This window comes from Oncorhynchus kisutch, linkage group LG15 (assembly GCF_002021735.2).
Source record: "Oncorhynchus kisutch isolate 150728-3 linkage group LG15, Okis_V2, whole genome shotgun sequence".
In the NCBI taxonomy this organism is placed as follows: Eukaryota; Metazoa; Chordata; class Actinopteri; order Salmoniformes; family Salmonidae; genus Oncorhynchus; species Oncorhynchus kisutch.
The window spans coordinates 69842285-69866796 of NC_034188.2; the positions used below are offsets into that span (position 1 = coordinate 69842285).

The window sequence follows — 24512 nt, forward strand, 5'->3', positions numbered from 1 at the left end:
GTGTTATGTATTACACAACCACTATCATAACTGAAGAGACTACAGGGTGGTTTGTGAGTAATCTTTAGTCTAACCCCACCATGTTACACTGATAAGGAGCAGGACTGTCTGCTCTGGCTCAGACCTGAGAACCAGACCCCCCTCCTCCCCTCGTTCCCTCCCAACACATCTCTGCTAGACGCCACACCCCCGAAGAGAACACTGGGGGCAACCTAAGGGCCAAACTTAGACCAGCAACCTTCATCTGGGCTTAGTGAGGGGTTTCAACATCCCTGTTCAGTCTATAGTGCTATGAGAATCAAGAGGACTACCTCCTTCGCCTACACCTCCTTTGTCATGAAGCTGTCATTCCTAGAAGCATTCCAGTTCCGACTGGAAAATAACTGCTTTTGGGCAGTCACACACACTCACAAACACATACACACACGCAGACACACACACAGACACATACACAGACACACAGATATAATACACAGACCCACACACATATACACAGACACACACACATATACACAGACACACATGCAGTCACACAAAGTTATGGGAAGTTCTTCCAACACTAACTCAATGTCCATATGTCACTGGGATCCTTGTGTGGGAAAGTGGGTGACCTGAGCTGAGTTTGTCTACTATGCAGTGTGTGAAAAACTGCTTTCCTTCCTTCCCCTCACGTTCCCTCACTATTGATTGTATGTGTTACATTGTATTTTCTCTCTTGTCTTTTAAAGTTTAATTGACTCAGTGGGGTGGTACCCAGCTGGCACAGACAGACGCCTAACTGTGGTTTATAGTAGGCCTTAGTCACTTGGAGGGCCCTGTTTATATTGCTGCCTGAGTCTGGGCAACGCATGCTTGGGAAGCAGGCCCAGGGAACCTTTCCTCACAATTTTTTACACTTTTTCTCTCTGGCTTTCATGAGATACACGCAATGTAGGCCTAAGGGCCTTGGGGGTGTATGGGGGGGATGCTAGGTCATAGGAGGGAGTTTGGACAGTGTCTTGTGATGTCACTCTCTGACACAGTGAGAGAAGGCTGATGTGTCTACTTAGTCATACAGAAAGATTGTGTGGAAAAATACTACTGGCAACGTGGCGTAGTGGATTGCATGATTTCAGCTTCCATGGAGAGATGCAGTGGTACTTACCAAACTATATTCTAGGTATTGTACACTGTTGGTGTGTGGAATGTTGCCATCCACTGAAAATAACCAGGGGAGATTATGATTTTGTAGTGTGATCGTGAACAAGGAAAAATATGTCACTGACTAACTTTAGAGCAACTTCGGGAATGACTTCAAGAAACCTCTGTTTCCAAATATAGACAGTCACCCTTTGAACTACAGTGAAAAGAGAACATGTTTCCATGTTCTTGACAAACTGAAACCTTATCTAGCCATAATCACCTGTCTATTAACTCCTTCAGATTTTTCCATATTACATCAGTAAGGTTGTGACATTTTAAATACAGAAAACGAATAAATGAAAACGTAAGGGTGACTATGATTTCTGACCTTTAGGAGCTCTTGCTAGTTCCCATGAAGAACATCGTATTTCCATTAGCAACTGCAGCACCAAAGAGCATTGATGTGGAACTCCACCTGTGACCAACTTCTGCCGTTGAGATGCCTACTCATGGGCAGAAAACCACTCAAAACCACTCAAAACCCACCAAGTCCCATTGGCCTTCTCCCCTGGCGCCCTAGCTGCCCTGACCACTGGCAAAGCCACCGACCAGCAGACCAATCAATTCAGGAATGTTTTCTTGTGTAAGTTTTTGCCCGCCTAGTTTATGGCTCAAGGCAGACGAGAGATATTTTACTGTATTATTGCAAGAAAATTAGTTAATTTATGTTGTGTGAGTTAATTCATGTTGTATGAGTTCATTCATGTTGTGTATGTCTTTGTTCACACAAACTCTAAACGCTCTTGTCCTTTCCCACAAAGCTTTAACCTCTGAGATGCCAAAGGTTGTCACAGATTTACTGAATGTGGCCATTGGAAGAGATAGGGAGGGTTGAATTCCTCCTGAGGACACTATCTGCTGTACTCTCTGGTGTTTTCAGTCAAAGTAAGACTGTGAACATTTTGCATTTTTTTTCTGTTAAACTGCTTACAGTTTAAAGTGTCACCCAGTTTGGGCTGAAGTCTTTTAGCTTCAGATGAGGACCCATTTGTTTGGCAGCTGTAGAGGTGTACTTTAAATTGACAACATAATTAATCAGCCTTAAAAAGATAGACAAATACTCAGGGCTCTAATAATCCCTATTGCTGAAGCGATTGAGCCAACATATGCAACATTTACCGTGAATGCTGTTTTTGCCAATGAGGGAGCATTGCCTTTAAAATGTCATTGGACTTTAGCGCAGAATTTCCATGATATGGATTGAATAGAGCCCTTTACTGTGAAGCGAGAAAGAAGCAGGTCACCAATTCCCCATGAGTCACTAAGGAATGTGGGATAGCAGGTGCTGAATATACTTTCATTTATTTTTCCCTTCTTCTGCTTAATTAGCACAGGCTGCAGTCACACACATTCATCTATATTTGTTCTGTGTCCATGTTTTTATTTTTGGTTATTGCCAGTGCTTGCACTCTGGCATCCTGGTCAGCCACCTCTGAGAGGGAGACCCCAATTCCCACAGTCAGAGGTAACCAAAGGGACACAACTCTTCTACTTTCACAAGTGCCTGTGCAGCAACTACAGGAAAGAAGACGGTCAATTAAAATACTCATAATGTTTTATTTGCGTTCAGTTCAGGTTGGATCAATGAGATTGACCAGAAAATGTCTTAGGCAAAAGACACAACCTAAAAACCCAGTCTGTAGTTTTACCCTAGTTCCCTCTTGACAGAGATAGTAGATTTAATGCCAGTCCAGGCCAGCCCTGAGATTACCCAGGAAGAGCAGTCAGCACTACTGGGCACTAAATCACAACAGCTTCAGCAGGAGCTTCAGCAGCAGGCCAGAGAGTCAATGAAGTTAAGGGTCAAAGGTCAATGGGAAGGAAGCTCAAGCACAGTCTGCATCTACTTCTGAGGTTACTCTCTGGCACTCACTAGAAAACAATGACATGTGTTTGTGCCTTGGCGCTAATATGTTTGTTGTACCCTTTATCAGTGGCTGTTCAGGAAATGATGGTAGTGTGTGGTTCAATTCTGGCATCAGAGCTACAGTGTTCGTTGTCCTTGATTTATTGATGTATACGACATCCATTGTGTTTGCACTGCACAGTACAGGTTGAACAGAACATTTTCGTGGGAATTGGAAAAATCCTTATCCTTTCTCTGACTAACATTTCTCTCCAAAAACCTGTTTCCCATGTTTAGCCTTGAAGCCTCGGAGTGGTTATCTGGCAGAAATAATACAGTAAGACAGCCTCCTTAGCGTGTGTGTTTTTGTTTGCCTACAGTGATTCGCCATGCTTATTTCTGAATATGTATGGAAAGTACCTGCTATGATAAGCAGGGTTTTCACTATTTATTGATTTGATCTGCATGGTTGAAAGTCACGCAAGAAGAGCTACAACTGACCACACATGAGGCTGAAATAGTTGAATTAAGGGGGAGGAGCTGGGAGTTGAAGTTAAAGGGGGAAAGGCAAGCTACATATGAAGAGAAAAGAGAGCGAGTAGAAGTCAAGGGGCTTTGGTGAAGAGGGTTGACCCTAGCCCTGTTTTCTCAGGGAGAGGGTGGGAGTGGGATTCCATGATCTAGCTGTGTGCGTGAGTGCGTGTGTTTGCGTGTTCACTTTAGCTCATTTAAGATATTCACATCTGATCCACTCTCTCTTTAACTACCCACAACTCTCACACCCACAATGGAAAACATCTTAACTCTCAAGCCAGTTATATTTCTAACCAAGGATATTAGAGAATAATATTGTTTTGATTTATTGTAATAATGACTTTATAACATTTAATGAAATCAACTTAATTTGCTGACAGACTCAATGTCCCTCAGACAACGCTAGACCATTAACCCTTCCCTTATTTGTTGAAGGTTGTTTGAAAGGTTTCATACTCCTTATGAATGTAATGCAAGGAGTTGTTACAAGCGAGAAGTGAATAGAAAGGGAGAGGGAATGGAGGTTCCTTAGCGGAGAGAGAGAGAGGACTGTGGGCCTTTGAGGGGTGGGCGGCAATGGCAGGAGTTGAGGGGGTGGCCTGCATGGGACTGGTATGTGTTCGTGAAAGCCAGACCGGGGGGGGTGGGAGGGTGGGTGGGGGGACTGCTCGCTGACTGTGATTGGAAACAGATGTTGGCGAGAGCCAAGGCAGAAAAGAAAATGTGGGGGAAAATTCTCAGGCCTTCTCTTTCTGGGCCCTGGCTCCAGAAGCCAATCACAGCACAGCACACGCTGGTCTGAGGGGTGTTCAAAACAGTCTGATTGGCCAAGGGCTCTAACGTGGGCGCTCTGAGCAGATGTCCTGGGAAAGTTGCTGAATCCCAGCCGACCCGCAGTAAAAGAGAAGAGAAAAAAATTTGGTCCTACAACTGGACAGTGACCAAAACCTGTTCTAACCCAGCTGCACACACACACGCACACAGGCAAGCTGACACACACACACACACACACACACACACACAATCCACTTGTACAAAGAGAGGAACACATGCATGGAATCACATTCTTATCACATTCTTATTTCCAACTGAAACGCTTCCTATAGACCTATACATTTAGACCTATAAATATAGACCAAAATTGGAAATTACCTTTATTCAAGAAAATAAATTATGGCGTATTACCTTTCCCCTTTGTTGTTGTCGTCTGGAGTATGCATTTTCTAATGAATGCAGGAGAGTGGCTCAATACCTTCACGACCACCCCTTCACCCCACCAACCCTCCTCACTCTCCCCTTAACCAGGAAAGACCACTCCAGTCCTCAGACACACATCTCCTCCTTCACCTCCTCACAAAGAAGCCCCCTTCATTGTGGCCCTGTGTCTGACAGGTGCTGTAGTGCCTAGGTTGTAAATCAATCACCATTACTAATGGAAAGTCCACATTACCATGTGAAGCCAGTCCATTTCCTGCCCAGAATGTCAGGTCCCTGGTACCCAAGCCCTTATGAATGCAGGGTGTGTGGCCCACCAGCCCCAAGACTGGCTCTCATTTCAACAGGGCTACCAGGAGGACCAGGGGTGCCTCTGGGAGTCAACGGCATATTAACTGGGGATGCGACAACAGCAATAAAAATGTAAATTGAAGCCCAAGCTGAGGATGCCCCAGCCGTGACCTTCATAAACCTGTATAATACAGTCCTCCACCTGCAGTGACATGTGGGTCAACCCATCTCCTTCACCACAATACACACAGTTGAATGAGAAAGGAAATAAAAAAACAGGAGATTGACTACCTCCTTTTCCCTGAGTGGGAAGTCAGAGTAAATAAAATGTATTTTTTTGTGTCAATGAAGTTTGTTACTTACATGTACGTTCCATAAACATCATTCTGCTTTATGGGTGCTTACTCAGTCTCTGACCACTGTGGTGATTGTGTAAATCCTCCATCTCTGAGTGATGTTCGGTAACAGCAGGACCCATGAGAAGAGTCAGACCGTTGGAAAATATGTGGTCTCTTGTAACAGGCATGGGGTAATGTGTTTATGTGTTCCCCAGACACCACTCCTACCCTGGGTCCATATTAACCCAACCAAGGAGACTCTACCATGAAGAACAATTATATTATTTTACCTTTATTTAACTAGGCAAGTCACTTAAGAACAAATTTGTATTTTCAATGACAGGCTACGAACAGTGGGACAGATTTTTACCTTGTCAGCTGTGGGATTCAATCTTTCAACCTTCCAGTTACTAGTCCAACGCTCTAACCACTAGGCTACCAGCCACGCAATAAGACCAGAATAGAAACCACTCTGTTGTGTTACCACCAATGGGGGGCCGAGGGGAATGTTGGTCATATTTCATGCCTTCTCTGCATAATGGAAGCAGTGAGCTGTATCTGTCTGCGTCACACTCTCCCTCTCTCCCTACAGAGGAGCTGTGATTAAGTACTGAAAGAGGCAGAGATCAGGCATCGTGGATCCTACCACCATCCTGTGTACACATTTCTTAACCAACTATGCAATAGCCCTGCACAACATACTTACTAAGTAGGGCTAGGAGTTTTTCCTGTTTAGGTCAGGTGGTTATGGGAATCTCATGGCCACACAGCCAGACAAACCTCCTGTCCTCCTCCTACTTTCTTCTTCCCCTTCATCTCAGTCTTTTCAGGTTAACCATGTCATCTTTAACTGTGTTGAGCAACACATTTCACCAGCCTATATAGCGCAGCTATCTATCTGAACCTTCGTGTGTACCATCCTCCTCCTCTTCCTCCTCCTCTTCCTCATCCTCTTCATCCTCCTCTTCCTCCTCCTCCTCCTCCTCTTCATCTTCCTTCTCCTCCTCATCCTTTCTCACTCATGGGAAGACTAGGCGTAGGAGACAGATGAAGCTTCGCAAGCGAGGCCATTAGATAAATATTTGGGTTGAAGTCTGACAAATGCGTCTCTCCCCGTTTCTGGAGCGGAGTAAGCTGTGAGCGACATGGGGTCTCAGGCAGGGAGGCAGACATCTCCGTCTCGGTGACACCGCCAGGCGCTACAGTTTTATTTTCTATTCCGCTGTTCGGTTCTCTCTCTTTTCTCTTTACACCAGTGACTATAGCAGTCTGTGAGTTGAGTGAGATACAAAAAAGAACCATGTGAAATCCCCACCTCGTCTGAATGTCTCTCTCTTTGGTTGTGAAACCAGCAGGTGTGAATGGTATCATAATGTGTTGGGTTATGTTCCAGGTTCTTTGGCACAAGGGGCTCCCAGAGCTTCCAGTGAAGTGTTTAAAGACTATGTTGCCTGGTTATAGTGTCTGGTCTGGATCACAGGCCCAGGGGGATGGAATGCTGAATGTTGGAAGAACAACCTGCCTAACTTAAGCTACCCTCTGCTAAATATATATTCATCCTGTCCAGGGGGAAATTAGCCAGCAGTACAGTATGTATGTGTGTGTATGTGTGTGTATGTGTGTGTATGTGAGTGTATGCGTGCATGCGAAAGTGTGTCAGTATCTACATCCTGTCTGCTATATTTATAGAAAGTTGCAGGTACGGAAAGTTTTAGTCATGTTGCATCCAAGTCCCAGTAAAAATAATACACTTTATTTTGTTAAGGAGTCTGAGACTATAGTTTTAACACTTCCTACAAATGTTCTATCAATGTCTCATTCAATGTTCTCCTGTTCTAACCTAAAAGTATTCACTGCAGCTTATTTGAACCAAGAACATACTGCACGCTATGATGTACTAGACAATCGTTCTAAATATGGTATGGATTTCAAGGACTAGCCTATGTCCTGATGTGGCATCTCAAACCAAGCCAATATACAGTATCATCCCAGTAAAGGAAAATAAAATATTTAATCTTTATGCCAATAACTTATCAAGTTTAGTTTGCTACAGACCATTCTGGGATAAAGACACTAGTCTGTATTGGGACTGGTCCTTGGCCTTTTGCCTTATGTGCTGTTCTAGAGGAGCCAGACAGCTGTGCTGTGCTGTGTCAGCCAGGGCAGTGGCTGGGGAGAGGTCACAGCATCTATGTTTTTTTTAATCTATAGTGGAATTACTAGGACCCTAGTTCTACAAACACATGAATGGGCCCGGCGTGCCTGTTTCTGCTTTGACGTCACCCATCGCCGTGGAAGTGACACTCTTGTTAGCCAGGTACACACCAGCGACATCCCAGCATGCCTTTCAGATGGGACTAGGATCTACCACCAAACTGGGTTCTGAGACCGAGAGACCAATCAATACATACTGTTGATCTGCACATTGTAGATGTATTTGGGTAGCCCAATTCAGATAGTTTTTCTACTAATTGATCTTTAGACCAATCAGATCAGCTCTGAAAAAGATTTGATGTGAAAATATCTGATTTTACTAGTCAAAAGACCAATTAGTGGGAAAAATATCAGAATTGGGCTGCCTTACACAGTCTTAGTGTTATCATGATTGAGTGAGATACTGACTTGCTCAGGCAGGTATTGGATGTGAATAGGCCTAGATGTGTTCATCAGTACATGCACAGGTGGTTATTAACATGAGTATGCAGAATTATTTTGAGGATAATGTGTAGGTACTTCTATTATGTTTACAAAACGATAGACTAACTGACCAACCTTTCTTTTGGCATGTAGTCAAGGCCAGGAAGCCAAGTACGACAGCAATCTGCGAATCTGCTTTCTTTAAGAAATATTTAACTTGTTTCCAATGTATGTAATTGGAATTACATTGTGATGTAATGTTTCAAAAGCCGTTTTTGCTCTGGTAATATTAGAAGGAATAACCACACAATACACACAAAGTATGAAATATTTGTTCACGTATATTTTTTTATAACGTAACATTTTTTAAGTACATTAAGAAATAGAAGCAACAGTTTATAAAACTTCCCAGCAGAAATCAATGATGGGCCAGCATCAGCCTTTTTCCTTAACAGACAGGTAGGTCTATTCTCTATATCGAAAGAAAATCGCTACATTTTTTTCCTGTGCTACCTTTATTTCCCATGAAAGCACCAGCTGTCTGCGTCTTTTTCTTTTATAAAATATAAATTATTGAAAAATATTCAAATGTTTGTGAACTAAATACATAAAAAATTATCTCATTAACAAAATACAGAAACACTATAAAATATACAAAAAAACCAACACCATCCATAACAAAAAAGGTTTCCTAATGGATCAGTCTGAGATATGCTAATATCGCAAGGTATCTGTGTATTTATGTATTTAGTCCATTTAGAAAGATCTGTGCAATACTTGTGTCCACAACTTAACGTATATGACATTTACTGAAACAAACTTGACTTGAAGTCCAAACAGACACAGTATATGTTCCATTTAAACAAAGATAATATATTCTGATCTACTCAAAATGGTGACTGGCTAGGAGCTGGAAGGCATCATCAACAACAAGTTAAGCATATATTTAAACATGAACAGTTGCCCTAACATAAAACATTTTTTGGAGGAAAAATATCTGAACAGTAATAATCAAACAGTGATGTGAATCCTGGAAATGTAGCGTGCATAATGAACCACAGAGATTGGGTGGATTGATTTGTTCAAGAGAATTCAATCTTCTCTACACAAGATTACGTGTGTGTGTGTGTGTGGTGTGTGGTCTGTGTGTGTGTGTGTGCGTGTGTGTTTGTGCTGGCTGACACTAGAAAAACCAACCCTGTGGTCAGTTGCCCAACAAAAAAGTAACTAATATGGACAGAAATCCCTTTCCTATAATCTCAAGAGGGAACTTCAGTCAGTCCAGCCAAATATCTTCACTGAGTCCTAACACTGAGTGCTTTCCAACAAATCAAAAGATCAAAGCAGAAACAACACTTTGAATGTGAGGGAATAACAGTTCCTGTCCTTCAAGATGGTGGACATACCCAAGGCTCTATCTATCGCCCAGACCTCACATGGGTTTGGTTATTATTCCTGCTTTGTCTCTTGCTTATTTGTTTCATCTGGGTCTTAATAAAGCGTTATGAAATACAATCTGTACAAATAAACATTTCAAAACCTATTTTCATCAGAATGGGTAACATTCAGCCACTGTAAACAATAACATTTGTATTTTAAGATGATATTTCTTGACTTTGGCTTTTCCCATAAGACCTGCATATAGTCATGTTCCCACTGACGACATTACTCAAAACCCAACCAGCACAACTACTGTGGCTCTTGAGTAAGCTGCACAAGTACATACAGTATTCAGGGCATGTCATTTCATTGATCCTTTCCATATACTGAATTGGGTGTCCTTATGTCTTAGAAATAGAACAGCATGTACAAAGCATGGTAAGAAAATAGCATATAATGCCACATCTCTCCCAGTAGTCCTTTAGCCCAACTGTTTATGGTAGTCCTGTTTCCTGTCGATCTCTACCTCCTCGTTGGTGAAATGGAGCATCTTTACAAACATTTCAGTTAACAAAAGACTCCAAGCTGTACAATAGCACAAGCATTAATGTCATCCTCATGCCATAATGATGATAATTCTCTTTCAGCCACTACTGATTAACTTCACAACTCCACGGTTCCCTCCCAAAACTACCAAGTCCTCCTCTCATCTCCCTCTTTTTCAAACAGTCATCCAAAGTTTACACTCCTTGCTTTGAACCCTTCTCTTTTCACCCTACTACCATCATGCACCTTGATATACCTTACCTAGCTATGGCAGCTTCCCTTCATTCAGAGAACACCACGTAACACACACAAATACAGTACACTCTACATTCCTAAGCTTTCTCTTTTGACTACAAAAACCATCCATCGTACATGGCTTGCAATTCAATTTGTTGACAACAGGTGCCTCCCTCTCTGCTCTCTTCTAAAGCAATGCTAAAATGGGGGTTTGGAAAACCACTCAATGTACAGATTGTGATGGGCACATTTGACTCTTTCATGTCCAAATACTTTCAAAACTCACCACAGAAAGGGTGTCTGAGGATTTGTATTACTTGTGGTAAGACAGTATATTTCTATAGTGAAGCGGCAAATGTGCAGAGCTGAAAGCGTCAGTTTTAAAGCAACGGTTACTTTCAGGTGTCTATCAACCGTTCTTGGTATGAGTAAGTAACTCTCCATCCAACCTATGAAAATGAGTAAAAAGGCCCGTGTCTAGTGTCATCTGATAGTCATATCAGCATGTTTCAGTTATTGGGCTTTCACAGAGAGGAGACAGGACTAACTTAACATTAAATGGTGCAACGTTTGGTTTCATAATACCTTCATAAAAATAAAAAAATGTAAAAAGGGGGAACCCTGGTCGTACTGAGACTAAACAGCACACCAGGAGTTGAATCTCAACGATAATACTGACACAAACATTATGCTTCTGAAACAATAGTAACAAAAACAACACTTTTTTGGTCCAAGCTGAGAACTCTACCCATGCCTATTGTGTGGAGTGTGGCAGAGAAACAGTGATCTATTTCCACTACTTTCCATTTTATATTTGGCAACAGATTTCATAGCAGGAAATCATCTCCATTCATGTCCTTCCTTATAATGAATCTTTCACTGTCTCTTGGCCCCCTTCCTCAATGTCAGTTTCTTGTGCTACTTAGGCTAAATGGCCACTCTATTCTAACTGATAGCTTTCCATGTGTCTTGAGCTACTAAGTAATGCCAGTATATACATACAGCTACCATACACACTATCTCAAATGCAACATATTATCAATTTTCACGTTTGGCATGTGCTTCCTTTTTGAACGTCATCTGACAACAGCTCAAAATGATACAGACCACAGTTTAGGTTTGGTCCCAAAATGGGCACCCTCTTTAACCGGACGGCATCAATCTCTGAGCCCTAGTCCCCTCGGCTCCTTTACTCTCCTATTCTTCTACTATTTCTGTTCTCTCATCCCTCTGTTTTCACTCGTCCACATCAGGCTTGACGTCCAGCATGGCATGGAGCTCCTCAGGGGTATATCCCAGCAGGCTTTTTAAGTCACAGACAAAGCGGTAGACATAGCGCTTCCCTGATGTCTTGTGGATTATGTTCTTGTCGTAGTAGTAGCGCAGGCCTCGGCTCAGCTTTTCGTAGTTCATCTTGGGCTTGTTTTTTCTCTTCCCCCACCGCCGAGCCACCTGAGTCACAGGGAAAAGGCACCCAGTTACACCATGTACCAACCTTGAGACAGAGCTATACACTAACCTCACATTACAATATTATCGTGTACATGTCTTCTCTTGACATGGACCAATATTTAATGTAGCTAAATGTACCTGATACCGCAAAGGTTTCTCTGAATCTAAGTAAGGCAAATAACGCTGTTGTTGGCGTCATATTAAAAAGACATCAAGCTCAATATCCAGGCTGCATCACATCAGGCCGTGATTGGGAATCCCATAGGGCGGCGCACAATTGGCCCAGCGTAGTCTAGGTTTGGCCGGGGTAGACCACCATTGTAAATAAGATGTTTTTCTTAACTGACTTGCCTAGTTAAATTTAGTTTAAATAAAGTTTAAATTTAAAAAAATTAAAATAAATCTGTCTAACTGTTTAGGGCCCCCATGCCATGTGAGGTCAATGGTGGTGACCTCTCACCTCGTCAGGGTCGGACAGCTTGAACTCCCAGCCATCTCCCGTCCAGCTGATGAAGGACTGACAAGACTTGTCCGTCAGAAGCTCCAGCAGAAACTGCCACAGCTGGATGGGGCCGCTGCCTGCAGAGCAGAACCAGGAGAAGGGAGGGAGAGGAGAACAAGGTTAGAACACAGAGAGAGGAGTCTTGTTTTCAGTATAATACAGATGAGAATTACTGAACATGACATCATCAGCCGCATGTAAACACAGCATATCTGTGACTGACTGTTCTCCTCATGCTTCTCATTAACTACTTGACTTGGGGTCATTCATCTACGACTATAAAAATATAAATATTGCACTCAGAATCAGACATGTACAAGGCATGATAGTGGAGAGAAAACAGTGTTTTCACAGACAAGGGTCCCATTCATCATGAATCCCTTTGTCTACACTTTTCCCTCTGCAGTATGTGGAGCTGGGCTTCACAGCGTGGTTTTGTCTGTCTGTATGAATTTCATGGCAATGAAATCACAGTGTTCAAAATAAGAGGGGATCTTCATATGAGGCCTTGGCTGTGTGTGTGTGTGTGTGTGTGTGTGTGTGTGTGTGTGTGTGTGTGTGTGTGTGTGTGTGTGTGTGTGTGTGTGTGTGTGTGTGTGTGTGTGTGTGTGTGTGTGTGTGTGTGTGTGTGTGTGTGTGTGTGTGTGTGTGTGTGTGTGTGTGTGTGTGTGTGTGCGCGTGTGTGTGCGTGTGTACAGTGCCTTGCGAAAGTATTCACCCCCTTTTTCCTATTTTGTTGCCTTACAACCTGGAATTAAAATACATTTTTGTGGGATTTGTATCATTTGATTTACAAAACATGCCTACCACTTTGAAGATGCAAAATATTTTTTATTGTGAAACAAACAGGAAATAAGACCCTTAAACAGAAAACTTGAGTCTGCATAACTATTCACCCCCCAAAAGTCAATACTTTGTAGAGTCACCTTTTGCAGCAATTACAGCTGCAAGTCTCTTTGGATATATGTCTCTATAAGCTTGGCACATCTAGCCACTGGGATTTTTTCCTATTCTTCAAGGCAAAACTGATCCAGTTGGATGGGTTCCTGCTGGTGTACAGCATTCTTTAAGTCATACCGCAGATTCTCAATTGGATTGAGGTCTGGTCTTTGACTGGGCCATTCCAAGACATTTAAATGTTTCCCCTTAAACCACTCGATTGTTGCTTTAGAAGTATGCTTAGGGTCATTGTCCTGCTGGAAGGTGAACCTCCGTCATAGTCTCTAATCTCTGGAAGACTGAAACAGGTTTCCCTCAAGAATTGTCCTGTATTTAGAGCCATGCATCATTACTTAAATTCTGACCAGTTTCCCAGTCCCTGCTGATGAAAAATATCCCCACGTCATGATGCTTCCAACACCATGCTTCACTTTGGAGATGGTGTTCTCGGGGTGATGAGAGATGTTGGGTTTGTGCCAGACATAGAGTTTCCTTGATGGACAAAATTTTTGTCTCATTTGACCAGAGTACCTCCTTCCATATGTTTGTGGAGTCTCCCATATGCCTTCTGGCAAACACAAAACGTGTTAGCTTATTTCTTTCTTTAAGCAATGGCTTTTTTTTCTGGCCACTCTTCCGCAAAAGCCCAGCTCTGTGGAGTGTATGGCTTAAAGTGGTCCTATGGACAGATACGCCAATCTCCGCTGTGGAGCTTTGCAGCTCCTTCAGGGTTATCTTTGGTCTCTTTGTTGCCTCTCTGATTAATGCCCTCCTTGCCTGGTCCATGAGTTTTGGTGGGCGGCCCTCTCTTGGCAGGTTTGTTATGGTCATTTATCATTTAAAAAAATAATGTATTTAATGGTGCTCTGTGGGATGTTCAAAGTTTTGGATATTTTATTAGAACCCAACCCTGATATGTATTTCTCCACAACTTTGTCCCTGACCTGTTTGGAGAGCCCCTTGGTCTTCATGGTGCCGCTTGCTTGGTGGTGCCCCTTGCTTAGTGGTGTTGCAGACTCTGGGGCCTTTCAGAACAGGTGTATGTATAGTGAAATAATGTGACAGATCATGTGACACTTAGATTTCACACAGGTGGACTTTATTTAAATAACTATGTGACTTCTGAAGGTAATTGGTTGCACCAGATCTTATTTAGGGGCTTGTTCATTTCACTTCACCAATTTTGACTATTTTGTGTATGTCCATTACATGAAATCCAAATAAAAATCCATTTATATTACAGGTTGTAATGCAACAAAATAGGAAAAATGCCAAGATGGGTGAATACTTTGCAAGGCATTGTATGTGTGTGTGTAATGTAGTGTAAACTCCCAGAGATCAGCCATTAGAAACATTACATTTAATCTCATTTGTAAACAAATGCCGCTTGATTTTCTGTTATGTTCAGGTCTGTATTAATAATGCAATGTACCGTAAAAGCAATTGAATGCATTTACCTACAATTTGATTGACATATTTTTTACATATATTTGTAGATTAAACAAATGGACCAAATGTGACGACCTGAACTTACAATCGTGTTGAAAAGAAAAATAAATAGTAGCAGGAGAGAAAAACTAAGTTTGGTTTGTGCTGCACTCTATTATCTTCTGTACTCTTTGATCTTGTGGTTTTCTGTACAAACAAAAAAGAAGTACCTAGTTCAAATCACACCTGGCTATGCAGCGCCTACTTAGCAAAGCTGTAGCGGAGCGGAGCTGTTACCTCCCAGACATGCCTCATAAAATCATACGACACACATCAAAGCTTTCAGAGAAATTGAAGTGTGAGTTGAACACCTGAAAGCAAAATAAGTTGTTTTCAGTCCAAGGCTCCTACTCGCTTCCCTCAGTTATGAACATGAATGCAAAGACGCAATACTCACATTTCAGAAAATAATAACCAGCTATATTCAACTGACTACTGTACAGTAGCTCTCCTCCAGATGAAGGCACATTCCAAAAAGCCTGCTACTGTAACCGTGGGCCCACATAAGGGTGATACAACAGTGCCCCATTCCAGCCCCCTCAGGCTCTCTCACACGAGAATGTTTGGAGACCCTAAAATGTTTTCCCCAAAATATGTTAAATGCCCCCATGTACAATGGGCCTCATTGAAAAAGCATATAGTGTGGAGAAAGGGTGGGGGGGCTTGCATTCATAGTACTGTTTAGGATCTGCCTTTAGGCTTTACAGAAGAGACTGTAGCCTATGCAGCGTGGACAGAGAGAGAGAGAGAAAGAGAGAGAGAGAGAGAGAGAGAGAGGAGGCTGTAGACAAGGCACAGTGACTGACTGCCTGCTGCATCCCCAGAGGTGACAGAAGTGTGATTGGAGATGAGAAACACAGTCAACCTCAGAGAGAGCTGACGACTGACTGAGCCTCACTTATCTCACACCTTCTTTATCACACCAGCTCATCACTGTGTGTGACTGGGAACCGTGTGTGCTTGTCAGTGCACAGCTACTGGGGAAGGAAGCCAAAACACACGTTTTCATCAAAAGCTATTTGAGATATTACATAAATGTTTTACTCTTTTCTGGGGAGATTCTCTGTTTTTCACATAGTAATAAAATGCATTTGTTGTTTGGGGGCCAAATGGGGTTGATCTTTCTCTTGGCTGCAGGACAGCATACAGGGTAATAACAGTTAATAACAATGGTTGTTGCCAGCTAGACACTTCATATCTGAATCATATTGAAGTATTTTTACCACTTATGTTCATTTTCTTCTCTTTAGTTCTGCATGACTCTAAAAGCTCTGATAAAGTATTCTGACTAAAATGAAAATATTGGAACATGGATTAGCCTCTGAACATGAGTCTATGGTAGTTTTATAACCAATGCTACATCATTAAACACATACAGTAGGGAAGTGAATTACTTTGCAGAAATGCATGAATGATGACATGCGAAAATAGCATAAATATGTAGGATCTTAATTTGAGCCAATTTGCTACAGCAGGAAAATAATCCTGCAGCAACAGGAAATGTTAAATATTATGTGGATTATTAAACCATTTTTCACAAGGGAAAATCAAGTCTGAAATGTCATAGTGGCAATTACAAACTTCAGAAGACTTTTTAAACCATTGCAGGAAAGTTATCCTGCAATAGGTTGGATCAAATGAAGATTCTACATCTGTACCACTAGCTGGCATTATATTACAAATGCATACTGTAGCCATGTAAAAGCATTCAATTAGGGCATGCCAATGTTTTATATCTGTCTTTCATTTGATCTTAAATGTCTAATGTACATCTAATGTACGTCTCTGTAGGTATGCAATTATGATCCAAAGATGAACGCATGAATGAAGAAATTGACATAATTGATTAGTACAGACAATTTTGCAGATTACAAATTACCATGAGATGCCAATTGTAGGCAATGAGTAATGCAATCTGAAGTATACATTGTCAGTGACGAACACTGTGTGTTCTGGTATTTCCCCTCTCCTCTACTAGCAACCTTGTGACTGCAATTTAACACAGAGGGGAGAAAGTCCCCAAAGACTAGATAGAAAATAGGAGACATTGTAACTAGTGTGTCTAGTGCATTAAAGATATTGAGAGACAATTTCCCCTTAAATTGCTTCTCAGTCTCCATAGATGTGTAGAGTGGATTTCGAAAGTATTCAGACCCGTTGACTTTTTCCACATTTTGATGAATAAATAAAAAATCCTCACAGTCTACACACAATACCTTGTAATGACATAGCTAAATCAAATTTTTTGACATTTTTGGAAATATCACATTTACATAAGTATTCAGACCTTTCACTCAGTACTTTGTTGAAGCACCTTTGGCAGCGATTACAACCTCGAGTCGCCTTGGGTATGACACTACAAGCTTGTTACACCTGTATTTGGTCTGTCCCAATCTTCTCTGAAGATCCTGGGGAGTATCGCTGCACAGCTATTTTCAGGTCTTTTCAGGGATGTTCGATCAGGTTGAAGTCCAGGCTCTGGCTGGGCCACTCGAGGTCATTCAGAGACTTGTCCCGAAGCCACTCCTGTATTGTCTTGGCTGTGTGCTTAGGGTCGTTGTCCTGTTGGCAGGTGAACCTTCGCACCAATCTGAGGTCTTGAGCGCTCTGGAGCAGGTTTTCATCAAGGATCTCTCTGTACTTTGCTCCGTTCATCTTTCTCTCAATCCTGATTAGTCTCCCAGTCCCTGCCGCTGAAAAACATCCCCACAGCATGATGCTGCCACCACAATGCTTCACTGTAGGGATGGTGCCAGGTTTACTCCAGACTTGACTCTTGGCATTCAGGCAAAATAATTCAATCATGGTTTCATCAGACCAGACAATCTTGTTTCTCATGGTCTGAGAGTTTTTAGGTGCCTTTTGGCAAACTCTAATGTGCCTTTTACTGAGGATTGGCTTCCGTCTGGCCACTACCATAAAGGTCTGATTGGTGGAATGCTGCAGAGATGGTTGTCCTTCTGGAAGGTTCTCCCATCTACACAGCGGAACTCTGGAGTTGTGTCAGAGTGACCATCGGGTTCTTAGTCACCTCCCTGACCAAGGCTCTTCTCCCCCGATTGCTCAGTTTGACTGGGTGGCCAGCTCTAGGAAGAGTCTTGGTGGTTCCAAACTTCTTCCATTTAAGAATGATTTAGGTCACTATGTTCTTGGGGACCTTCAATGCTGCAGAAATGTTGTGGTACCCTTCCCCAGATCTGTGCCTCAACAAAATCCTGTCTCGGAGCTCTACGCACAATTCCTTCGACCTCATGACTTGGTTTCAACAAATCATGTCCAATCAATTGAATTTACCACAGGTAGACTCCAATCAAGTTGTTGAAACATCTCAATGATGATCAATGGAAACAGGATGCACCTGAGTCTCATAGCAAAGGGCCTGAATATTTATGTAAATACGTATTCATTTATTTCTGCAAAAAAATTCAAAAACCTGTTTTCACTTTGTCATTATGGGATATTGTGTGTAGATTGATGATGGAAAAAAATATTTTATCCATTTTAGAATAAGGCTGTAACATAACAAAATGTGGAAAAAATCAAGGGGTCTGAATAATTTCCGAATGCACCGTATATACTTGTGCTCTATGTTGAAACATGGAGAATTCAATTCTCTTACGGAAAGAACACATGAATTTGTGTGTGAAGTCATGTGATTTTCCACAATCATGTAGTTTTTCTGTAATGGCTATAGGTCCCAAAATGTAAAATGCTGAATAGGGATTTAAGTAGAAAAAATGTCAACTTTATCACTACGTTTTTACAAAACAAACTGAAAACCTTGCCATAAAAATAATACAAAAATAGAATGTGCCAGACCTTGGATCTTTTTTAAAACTTCTAAGATGTGTTTCTTTGTGTTTGAATAGAAGATAGAGTAGCTTTTTCATCAGGCACTGTAGGTAGAAAGGGGCCTTAACAGATGAACAGATATATCTACTCTAGTTTTAAGTGCAGGTATTGTTTTGTGTTTGCACCCAGGTTGCCAAGACGACCTGGAAAATAGGTTGAGATGCGGCCACAGATAAAAAGGTGCAGATGAGAAAGTCAGAGGTGCAAGACGAGGCGAGATGGAGAGAAGAGGCTGAGAGCAAATGTCTTGGTTTCCTGTGAGTGCATGACTCTGGAGCTGCAGTGCCACAGGCTGTTATAGAGGTGTGTATATAAACGCTCTCAGCCAGAAGCTGTGCTGCCAGTTACAGAGACCCAATTACACTGAGGCACACCTACAGTATGTACATCAGCTGCAACTTCCTGGCAAACATGTAACATAGGGCCCAGTTGGGTGGCATAGAAACGCCTGTAAGAAGTAAGAAGGATGAACGTTTGGCCATATTTATTGTAGTTGATCGCACATTTTCCAAACTGTAACCTGTATTTTCTTCATTCATTTCGACTAACCTGTGTATCCTGCCAGTGCTGCGGCGGGGATGACAGGTTTGTCCTTGCTGAGGTCTGAGCACTCCCTGACGTAGTCCTTGAAGGTTCCCTTGGGCTTGTGTCCATGCAGGGTGCTGGGGTAGTCCTCGGAGTCGAAGCTGTCATACGATGGGACGCGCTGCAGACTGCTGAAGGAGGACTGGCTGCTCCAGGACTGGGTCAGACGGTCACAGCTTTCAAAGCTCTCGTTGCTCTCAAACGAGTCCTGGCCTCCCAGCTTACCTGAGACACAGAGAGGTGGAGAGCAGAATCTGTTAGTTTTATTGCCTCATAGTGTGAGAAGGAATGAAAATAGAATCTGAAAGTAAATAGTTTAGAGCAGTGACATTACGATTTGACAGAGGACAATATTTATGGCAGCAATACACAGACATTGGCAGTAAATTACACTCTCACTGAGCTTCTTTGTTCTGTATAACGTAATGGTATGGTCCTGGTCCCTTCATTTCACACTCAGTTTAGCATGTGCAACTGCGATTTGGTTTTGTCTAATTGGAAGAAGATCAATGCAAATTTCCTTGCTATTTCTGGCCTCGGCAAAGATAAAAGGAGCATTTCAACTGAGAGCTATTAAAGAATGAAAGATAATCCAGTGCCTCGACTGATACTGAAATCTTCAATTGCACAAATTGAAGCCACATGTGGTTTTCGGTGGTGCCACAAATACTTTCCCACATTTAGAAAGCACAATGTGCTGCCAAAAACCCTGGGATTTATTATGTACGAGGCCTGGACATACCTTGCAGGCGAATGCCCAGTCAGTCCACTGGACGGGCCTGTGTACTGTAAACTCCCTGACAGCCCTTACTAATTTGTTAAACCGGGGGATTTGAGAAGAAAATCCTCGCTTTATTGGTATTAATGTAAACCACGTTGTTAATTCTTCTCCAAACTATCAGTAGGAAAGCAAACAGTGGTGCATGTGGCAGGTAAACAGAACGATTCATGAGAACGAAAAACCACGCTCTGACACTCTCTGTCACTCTCTGTCACTTTATGTCCTTGCTGAGAACCACCTCAAGGTTGAGAGAAAAAAAAATTGAGAGAAAAAAATGTGGTTGTTCTTGAAGGTTACATCGCTTGGGCTGTTTTACATGAAAGCTATAGGGACAGACAGCGCTAACGCACCGTGTGGCTTTGTTCTCTTCTCACTCTGACATAAACAATTGACTTATTATCTCCTCGAGACGGGTTTGCTTGAACCACAAGCCAGCCTTAGGGCCTCCTTTCTTCTATCGTGGTACATCCAGTGATGTGGCAGGGCAAGATTGGAGGGCGTCAGCGAAATCACACGCACACAGTGATGTTCACAAACCCAACCCAATAAGCTAGACCTCAAGTTACAGTCAACACCGTGGAATGACTTATCATAGATTCATACTGTATGGACTGAATCAGAGGCTCAGTCTTATACAACTAAGACATGGACTATAGGCCTACTCACGTAATGACCCCAAGTTAGCCAAGTTAAATTGTTCCTCTTTGAGATAGGGCACCTAATACACAGCAGCTGTAACAGCCACACTTCACAAAATCTTTATTTCCAACCATTTCCTTCACTGTCTTGTTTGTGACCACTCACCTCTGCTGATGCGGCCCACACACATGTTGTCGGGGGAGACCACCTCCTGCTTGACTGAGAAGTAGTCCCCTTGCAGTGTGTTGAGGGGCATGTCCCTGAGGATGACGTTTGGGTATTCGCTCTCGTACTTGAGTGACAGCAGGTCTTCGGAGCTGATTGGGTGAAGGGTCTGGTAGGACTCTGTGATGAAGCCCGGCTCTGAGTATTCAGAGGGAGGAACGCACTGGGCATGCTCAATGCCATAGCCTGGAGAAACACAGGAGAAGGAGGGAGGGAGGGAGGGAGGGAGGGAGGGAGGGAGGGAGGGAGGGAGGGAGGGAGGGAGGGAGGGAGGGAGGGAGGGAGGGAGGGAGGGAGGGAGGGAGGGAGGGAGGGAGGGAGGGAGGGAGGGAGGGAGGGAGGGGGGGAGGGAGGGAGGGAGACGGGAAGAGAGTGAGAGATAGAGACAGAGAGGGAGGTGGATAGAGAGAAGGAGGGGGCGGGAGAGAGTGAGAGAAAGAGAGAGGGGAAGAGAGTGAGTGATAGAGAGAGAGGTGGCGAGAGAGAAGGAGGGGGCAGGAGAGAGCGCACGAGAGAGAGAGAGAGACAGAAAGAGAGAGAGAGCGAGCGAGAGAGAGAAAGAGAGAGAGAGAGAGAGAGAGAGAGAGAGAGAGAGAGAGAGAGAGAGAGAGAAAAAAAAATGGAGAGCTCAGTGTAACAAAAAGTCACTGGACCTAATGTGCTGAGTCATATCCCCATTCTTTCTGTATAGACATTGATTGACGTAACATATTACATATTAACAAGCCATTAGTGCATTAGAGCCAGACTACGTACATAGGATTTAGTCTCCTCAGTGGTACTTACTGACAAAGTAGTCTGAGGTATAGTGGGATTCCTGGAAGGTGGAGGTCAGGCCGTTGACAGGGAAATGCTTTGTGTCTTCTTCATGAAAAATAGATATCAACAGTCACTGACCCTGTCATTGATTTAATGTATCCTATAACAGTCGTAAACTCACTGCATCCAGTATGGCTGATTAAATATTAATGACCAGGAGGAAACGGAGGTCTTCCTCTTCATCTCAGATTACCATGTAAATGCTAACAGCGCTAACACTTGAAACCGTTTTGCACAAAGAGACTACAGTGCCAATGCTGTGCTTCAACACACACTACAGCTAATGTGATAGGTACAGTAGGCATTTCTGAGGCTTATGATTGATACCAGGGTTGGGCTCAATTTTGAATTGAAGGCAGTCATTTCAGGAAGTAAACAAAAATTGTAATTCAATAATCTTAAAAGGGCATTTATGTTCAGCGATTTCTCAATGAACTGAAAGGTAGAAGCTATTTATATCAACATTTTGGAAATTTCAGATTTTTTTTATTCAAATCCCTACCTGAATTGACTGCCTTCAATTCTAATTGAGCCCAACCCCGATTGGTATGTTGTACAGAGCATTGTGCGTACTGTATTACATCATGCTACAGCCTGGGCCTACCTTTTTGAAGCATCTCTAGATGTTCCCAGAGGATGTCGCCCACATAGTCAGGTGCTAGATCCAGGAAGCGTTCCTTCCCCAGGGCACACATACTGGCCCCGTTCATACAGAACTTGTGGAAGTCCACACTCTTCAGGCTAAACTCGTTCACCGTCCACGTTAGCCACTCTCCCACGTGGTTCTCTGTCCACTGCCTGGGGTCTGAGAGGGACATGGGGGGAGAGGGAGGGACATGTCACTGAAGGGCTACCTGAGGTCACAGTCATATACATGGTGACAAGAAACCTCCACTCCACTTTGTTTTAATCTACCATCTCCTGAATTAGAATGGAGGTGAGGTATTATCAGGCCACAGAGCTTCTGTAGCACATTCATTTTCATTAGCAGTTTCAGTGGGTCATATTTTAGACGTGCTGCTTCTGCTATTAGAGGTAAGAGGTGAGGTGGTGCAGATAAGTGGTGATAGTAACAATAGACTGACAGTGAAACCCCAGCTATTTGCAGAATGGCTGGGAGGGCTGGACTGGGGAAACCAAACATAGACATGCTGCATCCTATAATATCAAAATGGTGAGCTCTGTGGTATGCCTCAATCGAAGAACCATCATTAATCATTTCTGTCTGTCTCTCTACCCCGGCTTTCCCTGAATCCTACAGTCTGTCTAACAACCAATACACTCAATCTGTCATTTTGTATATAATGTCACCACTTAGCAATCTTTAGTCATACTGAGAGGAGGGGTTTAGATTTTGAGTGTGTGTAGGGAAACATGTCACAGTGGGTAATCAAAAAGTATGCATGTAAAGTGAGAGATAGGAAGAGAAAGAGAGAGAAAGACACAGAAAGAGAAAGTAAGACCTTGTTTAAGTGCTTTACCTTTGGGAATGGCCAGTCGTTGCTGTTCCTTTGTGAAGCCGCTGAACGTGTCCTTCAGAGCCTGAGACATCATCTCTTTACTCCCTGGAGTGAGCAGGGGCACGTCTCCACACTCCAGATCTGTCAGTCACACAAGAGAGAGAGACTAGCAGTCAGACTCACAGCGCACAGAACACAGGGCCACACACACACTCACACACACACACACACACAAACACACAGCCGCCGTGATGAAGCACTTGGCTGAACAATTACATCCTGTCCAGACAGACAGTGTATCGACTTGGGAGAGAATCAATTATACTATGGCAGCTGCCACAAATGCTTTGGTCACATACACGTGCACACCAACAACACATGCTCCAGCTTCCGCTGTCCGTGTTGTCCAAGTGCCTCAAAGCAAAGGGTTGTTTGTTTGGCTATATATTGCATGAATACCTCACATATGGACAAGGTAGAAGCCATTCTCACTGGGGATCCAGTGGGTAGGACTCACAGAGTGGGGCTGATACCTATCACTGTGACCTCTTATGCCCCCTTCCCCCCAGAGGTCAGGGACGATGCGATGATGTCACCCTAAGCCCTGCCAGGCTGGAGGGGGTGGGGGTAAGGGGTCAAGGGGGGTGGGTGGAGGGTGAGTGTCTCTGTGGTCCCGGACACACAGGCCCACTGTTTTCCCCTCACAGCCAGTGGGCATCCAGCATGAGACAGAGCACTCTTTGATGGCTTTAAACAGTGCCTGATGACTCGCATTGATCTAATTAGACTCTACCAGGCTACAGAGTGGTGGATGGAGGGAGGGGGAGAGGGAAAGCCCCCAGGGCAGGAGCGCTAAACTAGAGTGCTAAAACTTTACTTGGATCAAGACAGCAACAGAAAAAACTAAGACATGGAAAGAGAGAGAGAGACAAACACAGACAGAGAGACAGATAGACAGACAGACAATGACTGTGACAGTCTATTGTGAATGAATATATAAATCACCACATTCCATAACAAAGAAAGGCATAAATGATTACCACGGCTGTATGTCACTCTGTCTCTATCACCCCTCGCTGTGTGAGGTAAACTACCAGATCACAAGCAGGCCCGGAGAGAGGCTGGAGATATTTTGTCACCCCTCTGCTGTCTCTTGACGCCATAAATGTTCTGGCAACTCTGCCCTGGTTTGATCTGCCAGCCCAGCGAAGGGGAGGCCTTGGCGATGTGAAGTTCATGCGTGTTTTCACTGCTCATCGACGTTCCCAACTTCGTCTGGAATGCACAACAGCTGTCGTTCCTCTGTGGGCTGTGGAACTGTAACTCAACGCTGCCCGTCTGGAACCCAAGGCTCTCTCTCTCTATCTAACCGCTGGAAGCTGACAGGCCAAATTATGCAGAGTGCCCAAATGGAAGCGAACCATAACACTGCCGGTGTGTGATTCGATTAGGCCTCCATGCTCCCTCTCTCTCCATTTGGAAGTCCTGATTATACTACATATTACAGTAACTCTATTGGCTTGGTTACGCATTTCTACAGTATCATGATATTTTAGAATCATAT

General features: G+C 43.2%; 1 protein-coding gene across 3 annotated transcripts in view; it reads right to left on the bottom strand.

The window, feature by feature from the left end:
• Positions 1–8364: 8364 nt before the first annotated feature.
• The window catches only part of LOC109905795 (protein C-ets-1), a 46864-nt gene continuing 30716 nt past the window's right edge, over positions 8365–24512 (bottom strand). For all 3 annotated transcript variants that reach the window (XM_020503400.2, XM_020503401.2, XM_031791010.1), the window contains 7 exons: positions 22970–23089; positions 22093–22293; positions 21456–21533; positions 20610–20855; positions 18989–19249; positions 12119–12237; positions 8365–11658 (listed from right to left, as the gene is read on the bottom strand). In XM_020503400.2, the coding sequence (XP_020358989.1) occupies positions 11443–11658; positions 12119–12237; positions 18989–19249; positions 20610–20855; positions 21456–21533; positions 22093–22293; positions 22970–23089 (1241 nt within the window). In that variant the 3' untranslated portion in view covers positions 8365–11442. The remainder of the gene's footprint in view (positions 11659–12118; positions 12238–18988; positions 19250–20609; positions 20856–21455; positions 21534–22092; positions 22294–22969; positions 23090–24512) is intronic.